Below are 16667 nucleotides of genomic sequence, written 5' to 3'. Positions count from 1 at the left end.
AAGGCAGCGGAGAGGCAGGACGCCCCCTCCTGGCCCGCAGAGAGAGCTCAGCTGCCACCCTGGCTCCAGCTTTCCCTCTCTGGATTCCCGCCCCCAGCACTGACCTGCCCCACGGGCACCCCAAGCGGCTGGACCCTGCTCCTGGGGGATCCAGGGCCCCCCAGCCAGAGTCGTCGCTTCTTCCCGAGATGCCACGGCCAGAAGGGCCTGGTCCGACGCCCTGCCCGGTGCAGGCCGTGGGCCGGCCCTGAGCTCAGAGCAGCCAGGGACGGGGAACCCACTGCACCCCCGGGGTCATTCCCCTCCCTGGCAAACATCGGCACCGTGTGGCCAGCTGGACCTCGGCCAGCGGCACCTTCCAGCCGCTGGAGGGAGCCGGTTCGAGCTCGGCTGGTCCCCAGGGAGGCCAGGTCCCCCTGGGTTACACAGACAGGCCCGAGCCCCGTGGAGTGCACCTGGCTCACCACGAGTCCGACCTGGCCCCCCGGTCCGCCCCCCGGTCCGGGCAGCCTCCCCCAGCTCACCTGGATGGGCAGCACAATGAGCGCCACGCAGATCATGATGACGACCAGCAGCTGGGAGGGCCAGATCTTGGGGGTGACGTCCCCGAAGCCCACGGTGGAGAAGGTGACGATGCAGAAGTAGAGCGAGTCGAAGAGGGTCAGGTTGTTGCCCGCGCGCTCCAGGTGCTGGATCCCGCAGATGCTGGGGGGGAGGGAGCCACCGGTCAGCGTCACAGCTGGGATCATCAGGATGGTAAATACCCCGGCGACGCGCTGCCTGGTGAGTGACGTGCCTCGCCCCAGAGCTGGCTGCAGCAATGCACACGGGGGGCCAGGACATCCCCACGCTGACCTCTGCAGGCGGGCGCGGGTACCGCATGCCACGCGCTCAGCCTGGCCGGCTCTGGGGGTTCAAGTCTCCAGCCCCAAGGGGCAGGCGGCCAAGGCCTCCACTCACCCGGCCCCACCTCCCCGGGACCCCTCCCCGCCCCTGCTGCCCGGGCCCCACTCACCAGGTGAACATCAGGCAGACCAGGGTGCAGACCAGAATCAGGACCTGGTTGAACATGGCCGAGTGCGTCCGCTGGATGGCGCGGTGGAGATCGTTCTGCTGGGACGAGAGGCGGGGGGTGGGGGGGCCGCTGAAGGGCCGGGTGCTGCCGTCCCCTCCCCCAACCCGGCAGGCAACACGCACAGCCCTGCACAGCTGGGACACACGACACACACCGAGCCCGGCACAGCTGGGACAGGCAGCAGAAACCCCAGACCCAGCTGGGACCGGGGGCGCGGCTCATTGGCATGGTGGGGGGCAGGGCCCTGCCCGACAGGGCCAGGGAGCCAGCAGAGGCGAGGGAGGGGGGAGGCAGAGCCGTGTCCCGCACCCCTGGGCGAGCCCCCCCTACCCCAGCCTTCAGACTCACAATCATGTTCTCCAGGGCGTGCTTGGCCAGCCAGCAGTTCAGGAACACCGGGATGAAGAGATTGCGCAGCGGGGGCCAGAACACCTGAGCAGAGGGCGGGGGGAGGTTCGCGGGGGGGGGCAGAGCTCCCCCCACACCCCTCCAGCACAGGACAGACCTCCCAGCAGCAGGAATCTGCCCTGCCCTGTGCTTTGCTGGATGTGGGAGGCCGAGGCCCGGACAGGGTGGGGGCGGGGTAGGGATCCCACCTCTGCCACCATGGGCCCCTGGCCTAGGACAGGAACATGACAAGGGCCAGTCATCTTAGGGGTGGGGGGGTGATGGATGGGTGGGGGGGTTGTTGAGGGAAGCAGTGAGCTCAGGGAGGGGTTTAGTTGGGGCTGGGATGGGGCGGTTGGTGGGGGCGGGGGGATGGAGAGGTTAGCGGGAGTGATGGGATCTAGCGGGGCAGGGGATGGGGGGCTCGTGGGGGAAGGGGGTTAGTGGGGCAGGAGATGTAGGGGAAGCAGGGATGGGGTCCCTGGCTCCGACTCACCGTGATGAGGAAAGGTGCCGTGTTCATCATCTCCAGCATGAAGGGAACCCGCAGAACCTGCTCCCACAAGTTCCCCTGGTGACGGGAGAGAGGAAATCAGAGCCCAAGGCCCTCCCGCCAGGGACAAACCGAACCGGATCCCCCTGCCCCCCAGCCCCGGCCCCCCAGCCCCCCGGCCTGGCCCCCCTGCCCCCAGCCCCCAAGTCTGGCCCCTGCCCTGGCCCCCAGCCCCAGGCCTAACCCCCCTGTCCCCCAGCCCCCAAGCCCTGCCCCCCCTGCCCCAGCCCCCCTGCCCCCCAGGCCTGGCCCCCTTTCCCCAGTTCACTCAGGATTGAGGGGCATCAGCTGACCTGGCAAGGGAACCCAGGGCTGGGCTGGCAGGGGCTGTGGGGTGGGTGAGACGGGCACCGGCAGAGCCGGGGGGGAGAGCCTGGGGCTGGGCTGGCAGGGGCTGTGGGGCAGGAGAGTGGGGCACCGGCAGTGACGGGGGGGAGAGCCTGGGGCTGGGCTGGCAGGAGCTGTGGGGCGGGAGTGACGGGCACTGGCCGAAGGGAGGGCAGCCCAGCGCTGGGCTGGCTGGAGCTGTGGGGCGGGAGTGAGGGGCACTGGCAGTGCCGGGGGGGTGAGCCTGGGGCTGGGCTGGCAGGGGCTGTGGGGCGGGAGTGACGGGCACTGGCCGAGCGGGAGGGCAGCCCAGGGCTGGGCTGGCAGGGGCTGTGGGGCGGGAGTGAGGGGCACTGGCCGAGCGGGAGGGCAGCCCAGGGCTGGGCTGGCAGGGGCTGTGGGGCAGGAGTGAGGGGCACTGGCCGCGCGGGCGGGCAGCCCAAGGCTGGGCTGGCAGGGGCTGTGGGGCGGGAGTGAGGGGCACTGGCCGAGCGGGAGGGGAGAGCCTGGGGCTGGGCTGGCAGGGGCTGTGGGGCGGGAGTGAGGGGCACTGGCAGAGCCGGGGGGGAGAGCCTGGGGCTGGGCTGGCAGGGGCTGTGGGGCGGGAGCGGGGCACTGGCAGAGCCAGGGGAGAGCCTGGGGCTGGGCTGGCAGGGGCGGTGGGGCGGGTGTGAGGGGCACTGGCCGAGCGGGGGGGGAGAGCCTGGGGCTGGGCTGGCAGGGGCTGTGGGGCGGGAGTGAGGGGCACTGGCAGAGCTGGCGGGGGAGAGCCTGGGGCTGAGCTGGCAGGGGCTGTGGGGGCGGGAGGGAGGGGCACTGGCAGAGCTGGCGGGGGAGAGCCTGGGGCTGGGCTGGCAGGGGCTGTGGGGCAGGAGTGACGGGCACCGGCAGAGCCGGGGGGGAGAGCCTGGGGCTGGGCTGGCAGGGGCTGTGGGGTGGGTGTGACAGGCACCGGCAGAGCCGGGGGGGAGAGCCTGGGGCTGGGCTGGCAGGAGCTGTGGGGCGGGAGTGAGGGGCACCGGCAGAGCCGGGGGGGAGAGCCTGGGGCTGGGCTGGCAGGGGCTGTGGGGCAGGAGTGAGGGTCACTGGCCGAGCGGGAGGGCAGCCCAAGGCTGGGCTGGCAGGGGCTGTGGGGCAGGAGTGACGGGCACTGGCCGAGCCGGGGGGGAGAGCCTGGGGCTGGGCTGGCAGGAGCTGTGGGGCGGGAGTGAGGGGCACTGGCAGAGCTGGCGGGGGAGAGCCTGGGGCTGGGCTGGCAGGGGCTGTGGGGCAGGAGTGAGGGGCACTGGCTGAGCCGGGGGGGAGAGCCTGGGACTGGGCTGGCAGGAGCTGTGGGGCGGGAGTGAGGGGCACTGGCTGAGCGGGAGGGCAGCCCAGGGCTGGGCTAATGTGGGGCTGGGGGTCCGGACTGAGGGGAACCCGCCGAGCTGGGGGTGTGGGGGGAGCAGTTTCCATTGGCCCTGTCCACGCGGCTCTATCAGTCTTTCCCCAAACTACCACAGCCTGTTGTAAAGCCGGGAGGGGGCGGGGGGGCTCCGCAGGTGCTTGTCTCCCCCCTGGTCCCACAGCTTTAATGAGTCGGCTCAAAGGGGGGTCGTTAAAGGAAACGAAGGGGAAAGATCTGGGAACCCCCATCCACTTGGGCACCAGACGGCTGATTGGGGAGAACTGGCCTTGTCAATATCAAGACTGGGGGGGGCATTAAATCCATCTACCCTGCCCCCCCCCGGCTACAGCCTCTCTCCCCTCCAGTCCCAGCCCCACTCCCCCCATCACCAGGGAATGGGATGATCCCAGGACAGGGGGGTCCCTCTCTGCCCATCCCCCGCAAAGAGCTCATCACTCCAGGGGTGTCCGCCAGCTGCCTCGGGAGGGGGCCGGGTTCCCACGTACTGGGGGATTGGGGGCGGGGCTGGAGCCCCGAGGGCCAGATCCTGAGCTGGGGTAAACCAGGGTGGTTCCATTGATTTACACCCGTGCCGAGTCTGGCCCCCTCCCCTGGCTCGCTCAGAGGGACGCCCCCTGCTGTAGCAGGTGACAGCAGCGGAAAGGCAGAGATCCTGGGGGGCGGCATGGGGGGCAGAGGGGGTACCCGCTTTCTCCTGGCATTGCCCTCCCAGGTAGAGTCCAGGGCCGGGGATTCCTGCCCCCGGGGTCCATTGAGGGGGGCGGGGTTTCAGGCCAAGGCGATTTGCACAGAGCAGCCCCCCCCCCCCAGGTTGTACCTTGTAGCCGAGATACACCAGCAGCATCGTCTCCAGGAAACTGATCAAAGCCACCAGCACCTGGGGGTGGGGAGCAGCGGGAGGGTCAGTAAGGGAACGATGCTGCCAGCCCCACAGGGAGCCCAGAGCTTTCCCCACCAGCGCACGGCCTCGGGGCGTCCCAGGGGCCTGGAGAGGACCCCAGCTCCCGCCAAGCAGCCGTCGGCCCCGCAGGCCCCAGGATTACGGCTAAGGTTTGGTCACGGGTGTTTTTAGTAAAAGTCAGGGACAGGTCGTGAGCTCAGTGAATTTTTCTTTTTTGCCCGTGACCTGTCCCTGACTTTTACTAAAAACACCCGTGACCAAATCTTAGCCGTAATCCTGGGGCCTGCGGGGCCGATGGCTGCTTGGCGGGAGCTGGGGTCCTCTCCCAGGCCCGTGGGGTGGCTGGGAGCTCCGGGGCCGGCACCGCCTGGGGGGGCTCAGAGCTCCAGGGTCCCCCTGCCGCCCATGGCGGTGGGGAGCTGTGGGGATCCCCCTGCTGCCCATGGCGGCTGGGTGTTTGGGGGCCCCGCTGCCTCAGGCGGGACCCTGCAGCTCCCAGCCTCCGGGGCTGAAATCACGGAGTCTTTGGAAGTCACAGATCCCATCCGTAGCCGTAATGATCCCCGGGGCCCTTGGCCAGAGGGTAGATATTTAAAGTGAGTCAAGCCAGGCTGCCGCTGCTTTCTCCACCCCGACCCCGACCGCCCACCCCCAGGCTGGCTGGGGCTTCCGAGCCCTGGGCCTTCCTGGCTTCTGCTCTTCGCTGCCTGGGATCAGCTCTGTTCCCTTGCCCCTTGTGTCGCCCTCAGCTGCTGTGGGGCATTGGCCAGCGGCTGTTAAACGTTGCCGGGTGACCACGCCCCACCCCAGAGGTGGCTGCACGTCAGCGCCCAGAAAAGCAACCTCTGGGATCCTTTGGGAGGAAAGCGGCTGGTGAAACTGCTGAAACGACACCTCCCTCGATAACCCGTGGGACCAGCTCAGCCCCCTCCCAGTGCGGGGGGGTCCCTCCATGTGTCCATCACACCCCCAAGGCAACCCCCCCAATACTGGGACACAGACTCCTAGGCCCCCACAAGTCACTAACCCCCCTGCTCTCCAGCCCCCCGCTGCGCCCCCTGCAGACCCCCCCACTCACCTGCAGCCCCCAGAGGGGCAGAGGCCTATTCACCCAGATAATCGGGGTCCTGAAAGAGAAAAGCCACGTTGAGGGCAGGCTCCAGAGCTCCCCAGCCCTGGCCCCGCCGGCTCGGCACCTCCGGACACTTACCAGTCGAATGTGCTCAGGTGGTGAGCAGAGCGGTTCTGCCTGGGGCAGCCCCAGCTGGAAAGGCAGAGAGACAGACAGACAGACAGACAGACTTCTGAGCCCCGGCCATCCTCTCCCCGGAGGCTGAGCCATTCACCGGCCGGCCCTGGTTTCTGCCCCCCATCCCCACCCCGGGGTGCCCGCTGTGATCCCCATGCCAAGGTTGCTCAGACAGCCTCTCCTGCCCTGCACATGCAGCTGGCACGTTCCTGGGCAGGGTGGGGTGATCGGAGCCCCGGGCGAGCCGGCAAACCCAGCAGTGCCCGCGGCAGAGAGCCCGTGGAGGCTGCCGACGGGGCATCACCCCACCCTTTCTGTGCGGCTCCCAGCACGGCGCTGCTGGGTCTGAGCTAGTCCCAGCCAGGGCAGGGGGCCCCCACTCACCAGCCCCCACGGCCCTCCTGGGGGTCGTCCAGCAGCACCCGGATGATGTACAGGAGGCAGCTGAGCAGCTTGAGAGAGAAGTTAAACAGACGCACCCGCAAACCTGAAACACACACGGGGGGGTGAGACTGGCAGGGCCCCAGCGCCGCGCTGGGGGGAGCACAGACTGTGAGGGCAAAGCCCCCACCCCACTCCCTACAAGGGAACCCAGGAGTCCTGACGCCCAGGCCTCCCTGCTCTAACCACTAGACTCCACTCCCCTTCCCAGAGTTAGCTAGAACCCAGGAGTCCCTGCCCCCCACTGCTCTAACCACTGCCCCTCCCAGAGCTGGGGATCAACCCAGGAGTCCTGGATCACAGGGTTCCTGCCTCAAGCCCACAGCTTGGCTGGGCAGCAAGAAAGACAGAGTCACGCCCACGAGGCGAGGGAGGAGCTGGGGCTGGAGGGGGAAACGGGAGGTTCCCGGGGGCTCCGAGCTGTGATCTGGTCCCATCCCTGTGGCCCAGGCAGACCCTGTTCTGGGCCCCAGCAGCTGCAGACCCATCGCCGCGGGCTGTGGTGCCTGGGCCGTGGGGAGGCCGCGCCCTGCTCTGGCCGTCCCAGACTCTGTGCCAGGCCCCCCCCAGGACGGGCTCCGGACGGAGCGACTCACTGGAGCGCTGGTTCTTGATGAAGAAGAGTTTCAGCCGCTCCTTGAAGGTGTTTTCGTTGACGTAAAACTCCACTTGGACCCTGCGAGAGAGAGAGAGACTGGGAAGAGCTGAGGCTGCAGGGACCTGCCTGCTTGGAACGGGGCTGCCAGGCCTGGGTCAGCACCAGAGACAGCTCCCCAGGGTGCCACCTTCCCGGACACAGTCCAGGGGCTTTTACCCCACAGCGCCCCTGGGAGGCAGGGCAGGGTCAGTGACTCGCCCACGGGGAGTCGGTGGCAGAGATGGGTGGCCACCCAGATCGCCGAGTCCCGGCCCAGCCTCTCCCCACCAGGGTCCTATCGGGCTGCGGTGCCCCTTTGCCTTGGACTGGCAGAGCCCGGCTGCTCCAGGCCCTCACTCCAGCACATCACTTACTGCTGGGTGCTAATTGGCTGGCAGGACCCTAAGCTAGACTCCCTTCGCTTGGCCTCCCCCGATCGGCATCTCGTTAGGTGTGATCACTGAGCCGGAGAGGGAGCCTGGGGTAGTACCAGGCCTGGGGGGGTGCGGGGAGGGATGCTGGCATCAGTGATGTGCCAGGATGCAGAGAGCAGCCAGACATTTGGAGTCCAAAGCCCCTTGTGCCACCGTCTGCCCCCAGAAGAGCAGTGGCGATCGGACCTTCCCCCCGGCTCCGCTCCAGATCCATGGGTGGAATTGCTGGCTCCAAGACCTCACAGCCTCCATCAGACCAAGGGCTCAGGTTATGAGACCAGCCTGCAGCCCCAGGCTCCCCCCAGCTCTGCTGGTGCCCCACAGCCCCGGGCTGCCCCCGCACCTCGGTTCTGACCTGCAGCACCTTCTGAAGTAGCTCACTGCATTCAGATACATCCCTCAGCCTGAGCCAGTGCTCCCGGCCACCCGCTGCCTCCCGCCTCCTCCCTCGCTGGACAGGAGCTGATAGGCCGTCCCTGATCTGCTTGCAGGGCAACTCAGCCCAAACCCCTCTACATCCCCATGGCACAGCCCCGCTCCTAGAACCGGCCATCTTGCTGCGGTGGTGCGTCCCACCCCCAGCTCCGTGCCCAGCCACAATCCTGGCTGAGCGGCTCCCAGGTCCCCCCACTGGCGTGTTCTCACTCCTGATGAGCCACCAGCTCCGGCAACCCGTGTGCCGCCAGATCTCAGCCCTCGGCAGGAGCAGACGCTGTCACATGCAGGCTCCCCGTGTGGCTTCACGTTCAACTGGAACATCCTCAGGGCAAGGGCTGGCCCCCATGCCAGAGCTGGGGAGAACCCAGGCGTCCTGACCTGCTGCACCAGCCACGGCAGGCCAGCGAGCCGCTGTGTGATACCTGCTGCAGGGATTCTTAGCTGCTGATTTCTCCTCGCCCCTCCCCAGAGCACCTGCCTCATTTGCATTCGTCAGGGATCCTGCCTCCATCACCCCTGCTGTAATGTGAAACCCAGGACGTGGCTTTGTCCATGTCATTCGCCCCGGGAACCAGTGGGCCTGGGGGGCAGGGCTGGGTTACAGCCCTGCGCTGGGATCTGGGCCCAGCGCCTGGCATCCGCGGGTGAGAGCAGCCTCGCGACGTTCAGCCACCAATTACGTTTCTAGCCCTTGTGGGTTGCAAAGGAAAAGTTTAAAGAACATCGAAACGGCCAGTCTGGGTCAGAGCAAAGTCCAGCCAGCCCAGTGTCCTGTCTGCCGACCGCGGCCAGTGCCAGGTGCCCCAGAGGGAATGACCCGAACAGGGAATCACCAAGTGACCCAGCCCCTGTCGCCCATTCCCAGCTTCTGGCAAACAGAGGCTACGGACACCATCCCTGCCCAGCCTGGCTAAGAGCCATTGATGGACCTGGCCTCCGTGAACGTATCTAGTTCTTTTTTGAACCCTGTTCTAGTCTTGGCCTTCACAACATCCCCTGGCGGTGAGTTCCACAGGTTCACTGTGCGCTGTGTGAAGAAATACTCCCTTGTGTTTGCTTTAAACCTGCTGCCTGTTCATTTCATTGGGTGACCCCTAGTTCTTGTGTTATGAGATGGAGTAAATAACACTTCCCTGTTTACTTTCTCCACACCAGTCAAGATTTTACAGACCTCGATCATATCCCCCTTAGTCGTCGCTTTTCCAAGCTGAAAAGTCCCAGTCTTATTAATCTCTCCTCATACAGCGGCCGCTCCATCCCTCGAATCATTTTTGTTGCCCTTTTCTGAACCTTTTCCAAATCCAATATATGTTTTTTGAGACGGGGCGACCACATCTGCACACAGTGTTCAAGGATGAATACTGGATTTATGCCATGGGTTTATATAGAGGCATTATGATATTTACTGTCTTCTTATTGCTCTCGTTCGTAATGATTCCCCACGCTCTGTTCGCTGCTCTGGCTGCTGCAGCACACAGAGTGGATGTTTCCAGAGAACTACCCACAATGCCTCCAAGCTCTCTCTCGAGTGGGATCAGCTAACTTACATACAGTTGGGAGGATGTTTTCCAAGGTGTATCACTTTGCATTTATCAACATGGAATTTCAGCTGCCACCGTGTTGCCCAGAGGATGTGTGGGCATGTGATGAAACAGTGTCTGCCTGGGTCTGCAGGGAGCCTGAGCCCATCGCTGTGAGTTGGGGAGCTGCCCTGAGTGTGACCGTTGCAGTGATGCCGGGGCAGGAGGGACACGTCCCTGACACCCCCACCACCACCATTCGGGACTCACCTAGCAAGGAAGGTGCCTATTCCCTGCTCCCCAGAGGCAGCCGGTCCCCCACCCTGGAGCCGGATGGGAGCTGAAGCTCCCTAGAGGGGAAAGGCCCTGTGCCCTGCCCTCCCCCAAGCCAGCCAGCCCCCTGTTCTGGGGCCAGATTGGAGCCGACATCCCTAGAGGAGAAAGTCCCCATGCCCCATTCCCTGCCCCATCTCATCTTTGGGCGGCTCAGAAGGGGTCCACGGTTGAAGTGAGAGTGTGGGGCAGCCTGGTGCACAGTGGCTCTGTGCCACAACCCCCCCCCCCCCCCGGGGCAATACTGAATCCCAGTGCGGGGCCAGGGGACGGCGAGGCAGCCCCGTGGATCCAGCGCGGGGAGAAATAACGAAACCTCGTTAGAGCTCAGTGTGGGACACAGCTGGTGCCAGGCGCTGCCGACGCCCAGACGCCTGGGGGCTGCTCTCAGCTCCCCATGGCTGGAGGAGACGTCCCCTTCCCCAGCTCACCCCAAGGGGTCCAATCGTTAGCGCAAAGGGGCCATTGCTGGGGGTACCCCCACACCCCAGCTTGCATGGAGCTATTTAGAACACGGGTAACAGGTGCTGGCTGATGGAGGCTGCATTAGGCCTGTAGGGTTTCTTTGTATGGGGGGGTCCTGGTCACCCCTTCTTTTTGTCTCAGTGGGGCTGGGCAGGGTGTCTGCAGCGGCAGGGGTGAGTCTGTCAGGAGGTAGGATCCACACAGGCAGCTGCCCCCGGGCAATGGGAGGCTGGGCGGGGAATCTGCCTGCCCGGCGTGCCCAAGGCAGGTGGGGAAATGATCTCAGTGGCCAGGCACTGGGGAGGATGGCACCAGGCGTGGGGGATCTGTGCCTGCGATGACACACATTGCACAAGCCCTGGTGATACCAGTGGGGTTCTGGCCCTTTGGCCCCACTGAGGATACCCCCAGGAGTGCGCTGGGATGTGGGGAGGGTGTCCCAGGCTGGCCCCACGGCTGGCCTGCATGGGGTACTAACGAGACCCTGCCCCCTTGGCTTCATTCTCCCCTCGCTGCTCCCCAGGGTGCGTGCCTTGCCCTGCCTCCAGGGCACTGGGAGGGGAACACCCACCCTAGGGCTCTGGCTGCACAGGGGTCAGCTGGACCAGAGCCAGGTGGGCTGCTCGCTGGGGAACGGCTCCCCCAGGCAGGGGCGGCTCTAGCCATTTTGCCGCCCCAAGCACAGCGGCACGGGGACCTCCCGCAGACGTGCTTGCAGAGGGTCCGCTGGTCCCGCGGCTCCGGTGGACGATCCGCAGACGTGCCTGCAGATGCTCCACCGAAGCCGCGGGACCAGCGGACCCTCCGCAGGCACGTCTGCGGGAGGTCCACCGGAGCCGCCTGCCGCCCTCCCGGCAACCGGCAGAGCGCCCCCCGCGGCGTGCTGGGGCCTGGAGCCGCCCCTGCCCCCAGGCTGCAGGGGCAGGAGCCTTTCCGGGGGGTGATGAAAGCTCCCACCTGTGCCTGGCTGCTGCAGGCCTGGGGTGGTGGATTCCAGCCAGGCCTCCCCTGGGCTTAGGGGTCCCCCAAGCGCTGGTGCTGTCCCCCTCTTAGCTTGTTGGAAGATCATCAAACTAGGGCTGGGGCATCCCTGCCCCCGCCCCGCCCCCGTGACGCAGTAGGGAGCCGGGCGGACTGACCCGGGAATGTGTCTGGTTACTGGGGCTGGCTGCATGGGGGAGGGGAGAGCAGGTGAGAGTTACCTGAGCCTGTAACCTGAGCCAGGAGGGGGGTGGGGCCAGGTGACACCTTTGCCCGGGGAGCTGGACAAAGGGGGGGGGAGCTGGGGGGAAGGGGGGAGAGAGGCTAGAGGGGGGGTTGCTTTCAGTTTGGGGCTGGGGGGGTGGAACGCCGGGAACCCCAAAGCTGGGGTCTAAGCTCCCTAACCCCCCCCAGAGGGACCTGGCTGGGGGATCCTGGTTGTACCTACACGCCCTGCTTGGGACTGTGTTCCTGTCATGTAATAAACCTTCTGCTTTACTGGCTGGCTGAGAGCCCTGGTGATTGGCAGGAAGAGGGGTGCAGGGCCCTGACTTCCCCCCACTCCGTGACACCCCCAATCACTTTTTAAACACCCACAGGAAAATGTTCTCGGAAGGTCAGAGGTCACAGGTCAGCCTTGCCACAAAGGGTTAACGCTTTCGGCACACTCTGGAGCCAGCAGGAGTCACCTCGGCTGGCGGGCGCCGAAGCGCCGGCGATTAAAGCGGGCGGTTAGAGCCGGCGGCCTGCGCGGAATACAGATCAGCCCTGCTGCAGCCAGCCGGCACCCGCAGCAAAGAGCCTGGCGCAGAGAGTCCCAGCATCACCACTCAGCCCTGGGGGGCAGGGACAGCCCCCCAGTCGCCCAGCCGGGAGCCAGCTGATCCTGCTAGGCCCTGGCCGCCCCCTTCCCCAAACGCCAGGGGGTGCTGGGCGAGAGAGGTGCACAGCATCGGGGGAGGGGGGCCAGCACCCCAACCCTGGGGTCTCTCGCAGCACAGAGCACCCGCCCCGGGGCTCTTATGGTGCGGGATAAACCACAGGCACGTCCTCATTGGCTGACGCTCATGTCACCCCCGTACGCTGATTGGCTGTCAGGGGAACACCACACCCATCCTCTGACCAGAGCCACCAGATGTCCCAATGTTATAGGGACGGTCCCGATTTGTGGGTCTTTTTCTTATATAGGTTCCTATTACCCCCCCCACCCTCATCCCGATTTTTCACACTTGGTGTCTGGGTCACCCCACTTCTGATTGGCTGTCAACAGTGCCACACCCCTGCTCTGATTGGCTGTCAGAGAGCCTGCCACCCCCACCCCCACATTCTGATTGGCTGTTGGCAGTGCCACACCCCCCTCGAATTGGCTGTCAGGGGAATGCCACCCCCACATTCTGATTGGCTGTTGGCAGTGCTACGCCCAGGCACGGATTGGCTGCCAGAGATGTCCCGTGTGGTGCCCTCTAAAAGCTGCCTCTCTCACGTGGCCCTGTCCACCCTCCGTGCAGCCGGGCCCCTGTGAGACGCCCCCACCGCCACCCCCAGGCCAGGGAGAGGCTGGCTGGGAGCGTCTCACGCCCACGTTGCACCGGTGCCAGCGGCTGCACCAGGACCTGTGGGGCTTGAGTGCCACAGCTGGGGCGAGCTGGGCGATCCAGGGGACGGTGGGCTGGTTGCCAGCAAGGCGTGGCCAGAGCAGGGACCCACCAGCGGGACACGGATCTCCCAGGCAGGCACTGGGCTCGAGGCTGGGGCCTCTCTCCACCCCCAGAGCTGGCTACCGAGGCAGAACGGGGACTCGCAGCCCGGCCAGACACAGCGTCTCTCCCGGGGACGACGGGGCGCAGCCACCCGGCTCCCACACCACAGAAGCGTCAGGAAAGCCACTAGACATGTGAGGTGGCTGGTGCAAAGATGGATTCTGGGACTGGGGAAGGGACAAGCTGAGCCTTCCCCAAGGGGCTGAGGGGGGAGCTGCTGCCCTTTGAAGGCGGCAGGCGCAAGGCCCTTTCGACGAGAGCTAACGGATCAGCCCTGGGATTCTCTGGGAGCGGGGCCGGAGCTGGGCTCGGGGGCTGGGGCTGAGCACACAGGCCGGGACCCCCCGGGGGACTCGCTCCGCCGACAAACAAGCGGACGGGGGAGGGAAATTGACACAGGTTCCAGCTTCCACCTCCCGTCAGGTGGGAGCGATTTGCTGATGCATCCAGCCAAGGGGCAGGAGGCTGCGCACCCCCCGCCCGACCCCCGGCCTAGAGAGCTGGGCTGCGGGTCGGGGCTGAGGGGCACCAGCGGAGCTGGAGGAAATCTTGCCTCTTTCTCGCCCACGCGCCCGCCTGTCTCTGACGCTCCAGCTCTGTGCAGCTGAGGGAACTTTTCCCTCTTCTTGTGCCCCACCCCCAGTAACAGGGAAGAACCCAAAGCCCCTTTCCCTGCAGGCTGGGAGGGGGAGGGGAGGGGCCTGCCTGGCAGGCGAAGGCCGAATTTAGGCTGCAGTTGCTGGGCCGGAGCCTTCCTGGGCGGCTGAGACCGGCAATGAAAGGAACCAATAACGAGCCAAGAGCAGCTCCCAGATTTCCCCTCCGCTCCGGCCGAGGCTGAGAACCGCTGGGGCCAGGCAGAGTCCACGGGGAGCAGAGGGGCTGGCGGGAGCAATATCCCCTAGGACTCTGGGAGCCAGGACTCCTGGGTTCTCTCTCTGCCACTAAGAGGGGAGTGGGGTCTAGTGGTTAGAGCAGGGAGCTGGATACCTGGGTTCCATTCCCAGGACTCTGTCATCCAGGCTGGAGAGGGGGGGTGAATCCTGGAGCCCTCTCCCACTGGGGCTCCACCCTTTGGGAGCATTTCCAGCCCCTGCAGCCATGAACCCAGCCCCCCAAGGCCCCCAGGAACTGCTGGTGGCTGAAATGTGGCGATCAGCCCTGCTGGAGCTCCCGCGTGGCGGGTGGGTGGCCCAATGAGGGAATCTCTCGCCGGCTGCGTTCTCGTTCGGCGCCCACCCAGGACCCAGCTCCTGTGACAGTCCAAGAAAAACAGTAATTTGCCAGTTAGACGCCTCCCCTGGCTGCTGGGAAGGGGGCGGAACTGGCACCGTTATCAGCACTCACCATGCCGCCTGGCACGCTGGGTGCATGGAGCCGGGTGCCAGATTGTTATTGTAGGGTGCGTGGAGCTGGGCACTGGTTATTGTAGGGTGCATGAAGCTGGACGCTGGTTATTGTAGGGTGCGCAGAGCTGGGCACCGGTTTATCGTAGGGTGCGCAGAGCTGGGTGCTGGTTTATCATAGGGTGCGCAGAGCCAGGCACTGGTTTGTTATTGTAGGGTGCATGGAGCTGGACACTGGTTATTGTAGGGTGCGCAGACCCCTATAGTGTTTCCTTAGTGTAGGATCAATTATGAGCACGGCAGCTGCACTGACCCGTATGTTAATAGAGGGTCACGCAGGGGCTCCATGTGCTGGTTTGTTATTGTAGGGTCTCTAGGTGCTTTGGGGGCTGAGCCACCCAGCTCTGTTCCCAAAGTGCCGCCCTGCAAAACGCAGCACCCATGAAACCTCCCCAGCCCGGCACCAGCCCCTGCAGCACGACTGAACCCATCGTCCCCAGCAGCAGCACCGGCAGCCTCAGAAATCCCAGTCCCCATTAAACCCTGCTGCCAAGACACAGCCATGGAGAACAGCCCCCAGGCCGATCACCCCCACCACCTGCTCCCCGTACGGCTCCCGCGGCTGCTGGTGGGGGAGCTCCCTGCAGATCACACATCAGACAGGCCCCATATTTCAGTGCTCCCTGCCTGGCCCCGGGGCTCCCAGCTTCCCAGCTGCAGCTCAGCGCAGGGGCTGATCAAATCAACCTCGGTAAATGTGTCCTGCTGGTAAAAGCCGCTCCAGTCGGACGGCTGGCTCTGGCTCTGGTGTCAGTCCGGATTCAATCGGGGAAGCGGGGCCCCGGGAGCGTCTGCGGGGGGGGTGCACGGTCCCAAGGCAGGGAGAGGGTGGGGCGGGTCAGGCAGGAGGGGCCGAGCTCGGAAGGGCCTTGGCAAGTAGCTAGTGGTGGGAACCAGCTGGGGGGCTGTGGATGAGGGGAGGGGGGCCGTGGCCCCTGCCTGGCCCAGCTGAGCACTCAGGGCTGGGGGCAGCTCCCCTGGGCCGGGCGACTGAGATCAGAATCCATCCCCCACTTCAGACCAGCAAGTCGCACTGGGCCTGCCTGCCCCTGGTTCTGCTGATGCTCCCAGGGCTTTCACCACATTGGTTCTGCTCTGGGGCCCAGCTGGGGGGGACGTGTGTCACCTCTCCAGCTCACCCTCCCTGGGCCAGCGGGCACAGGGGCATCAGCGTATCAGGGGATTGGCTCAGCCCCTCCTGTGGTGCCTTGTTTCAATTGCAGGAGACGCATGTGGAACGAAGCTGTTCGTTCCCACCCTCAGCTGCGCCCAATGTTCACACCCTGCCTCCCTTTGCTGCTCCAGAGCCAGCCATTGAGAGTCGTGCCAATAGCGGCCCCCCTCGCACTGGGCACCACTGGGTGCTCATTGTGCCAGGTGCTGCCCAGACCCACTGGGGGAGATCAGTGCTGCACAGACATAGCGAGAGACAGCCCCTACCCCGAAAAGCTCCCACTCTACTAGACACAGGAGGGATTATTGTCCCTCTTTTACAGATGGGGAAACTGAGGCCTGGAGAGATGCACGGACGTGCCCAAGCTCCCACAGGGATGGAAAAGCAATGCCCCCCACAGCTCTCTCCCAGCCCGCTGATGCCTCGGCCAGTGGAGGCTCAGGAAGGGCCACAAGCCACTGGCGGGGACCCATTTGCCTGGCGCCATCAAGATTTCAGCTCCCTGAGGAGCTGGGGGCCAGCAGCGAATCCTGAGAGGCCCAATGCCAGCCTGGGCCAAGCTTGGTCCGCTCCTTCCGCCCAGGGCCCCATCCAGCTGCAGATGGGCACCTGACCACCTCCATGCCCACAGCGAGGTGCAGCCACAGAGCCCCTCACCGTGGGAGAGGATGGGGAGCTACCAGCATTGTGCAGAGGGGGAAACTGAGTCACAGAGCAGGGAAAGGGCTCAGCCCAGGTCACCGATCCATGATTAGAACCCAGGAGTCCTCACTCCAGCCCCTCCCCCATCTACCCCCCCTTCCCTCCTACAGCTAGGGTTCCAGCCCAGCCAAGCGATGCCTCATCGGCAAAAGGCCAGGATCCCACTGCCGCAACTGCCCTGTTCTCTACTCGTGGTGCTGCAGCCCCAGGAAACTACAGTGCCCACTATGCACCACTCTATCGCTAGCCAAGCATAAATGGTGGGAGGGAGCAATGCATGCTGGGAGCTGTAGTCTCAGCAGGCTGCACCTTGGTGTTTGAAGTTGGGACGTGGGTGGGAAGCGCGTTGGTCCCAGCCTTGCCCCCTGGGGAGGGGGTGGGGAGAGGCAGGCCAGGGGACGCCAGGCTGGGGTGAAGTCGGCAATGGGGGGACACCGAGGCAGGGAGGGGGAGCAGGCCTTGCAACCAGCAACCAC

At 65.5% G+C, this 16667-nt stretch overlaps 1 protein-coding gene across 4 annotated transcripts in view; it reads right to left on the bottom strand.

The window, feature by feature from the left end:
• The window catches only part of LOC120390944 (potassium channel subfamily T member 2-like), a 47657-nt gene that overhangs the window by 25568 nt on the left and 5422 nt on the right, over window positions 1–16667 (bottom strand). For 3 of the 4 annotated variants that reach the window (XM_039514044.1, XM_039514043.1, XM_039514042.1), the window contains 9 exons: window positions 6938–7017; window positions 6285–6387; window positions 5862–5915; window positions 5730–5778; window positions 4568–4627; window positions 1959–2033; window positions 1424–1507; window positions 1016–1113; window positions 525–705 (listed from right to left, as the gene is read on the bottom strand). In XM_039514044.1, coding sequence (XP_039369978.1) covers window positions 525–705; window positions 1016–1113; window positions 1424–1507; window positions 1959–2033; window positions 4568–4627; window positions 5730–5778; window positions 5862–5915; window positions 6285–6387; window positions 6938–7017 — 784 coding nt within the window. The remainder of the gene's footprint in view (window positions 1–524; window positions 706–1015; window positions 1114–1423; window positions 1508–1958; window positions 2034–4567; window positions 4628–5729; window positions 5779–5861; window positions 5916–6284; window positions 6388–6937; window positions 7018–16667) is intronic. The other variant, XM_039514045.1, reaches the window with a different exon arrangement.

The sequence above is a fragment of the Mauremys reevesii genome, linkage group 25, assembly GCF_016161935.1.
Source record: "Mauremys reevesii isolate NIE-2019 linkage group 25, ASM1616193v1, whole genome shotgun sequence".
NCBI classification, from domain to species: Eukaryota; Metazoa; Chordata; order Testudines; family Geoemydidae; genus Mauremys; species Mauremys reevesii.
This window is presented reverse-complemented; position numbering and strand designations above follow the sequence as displayed.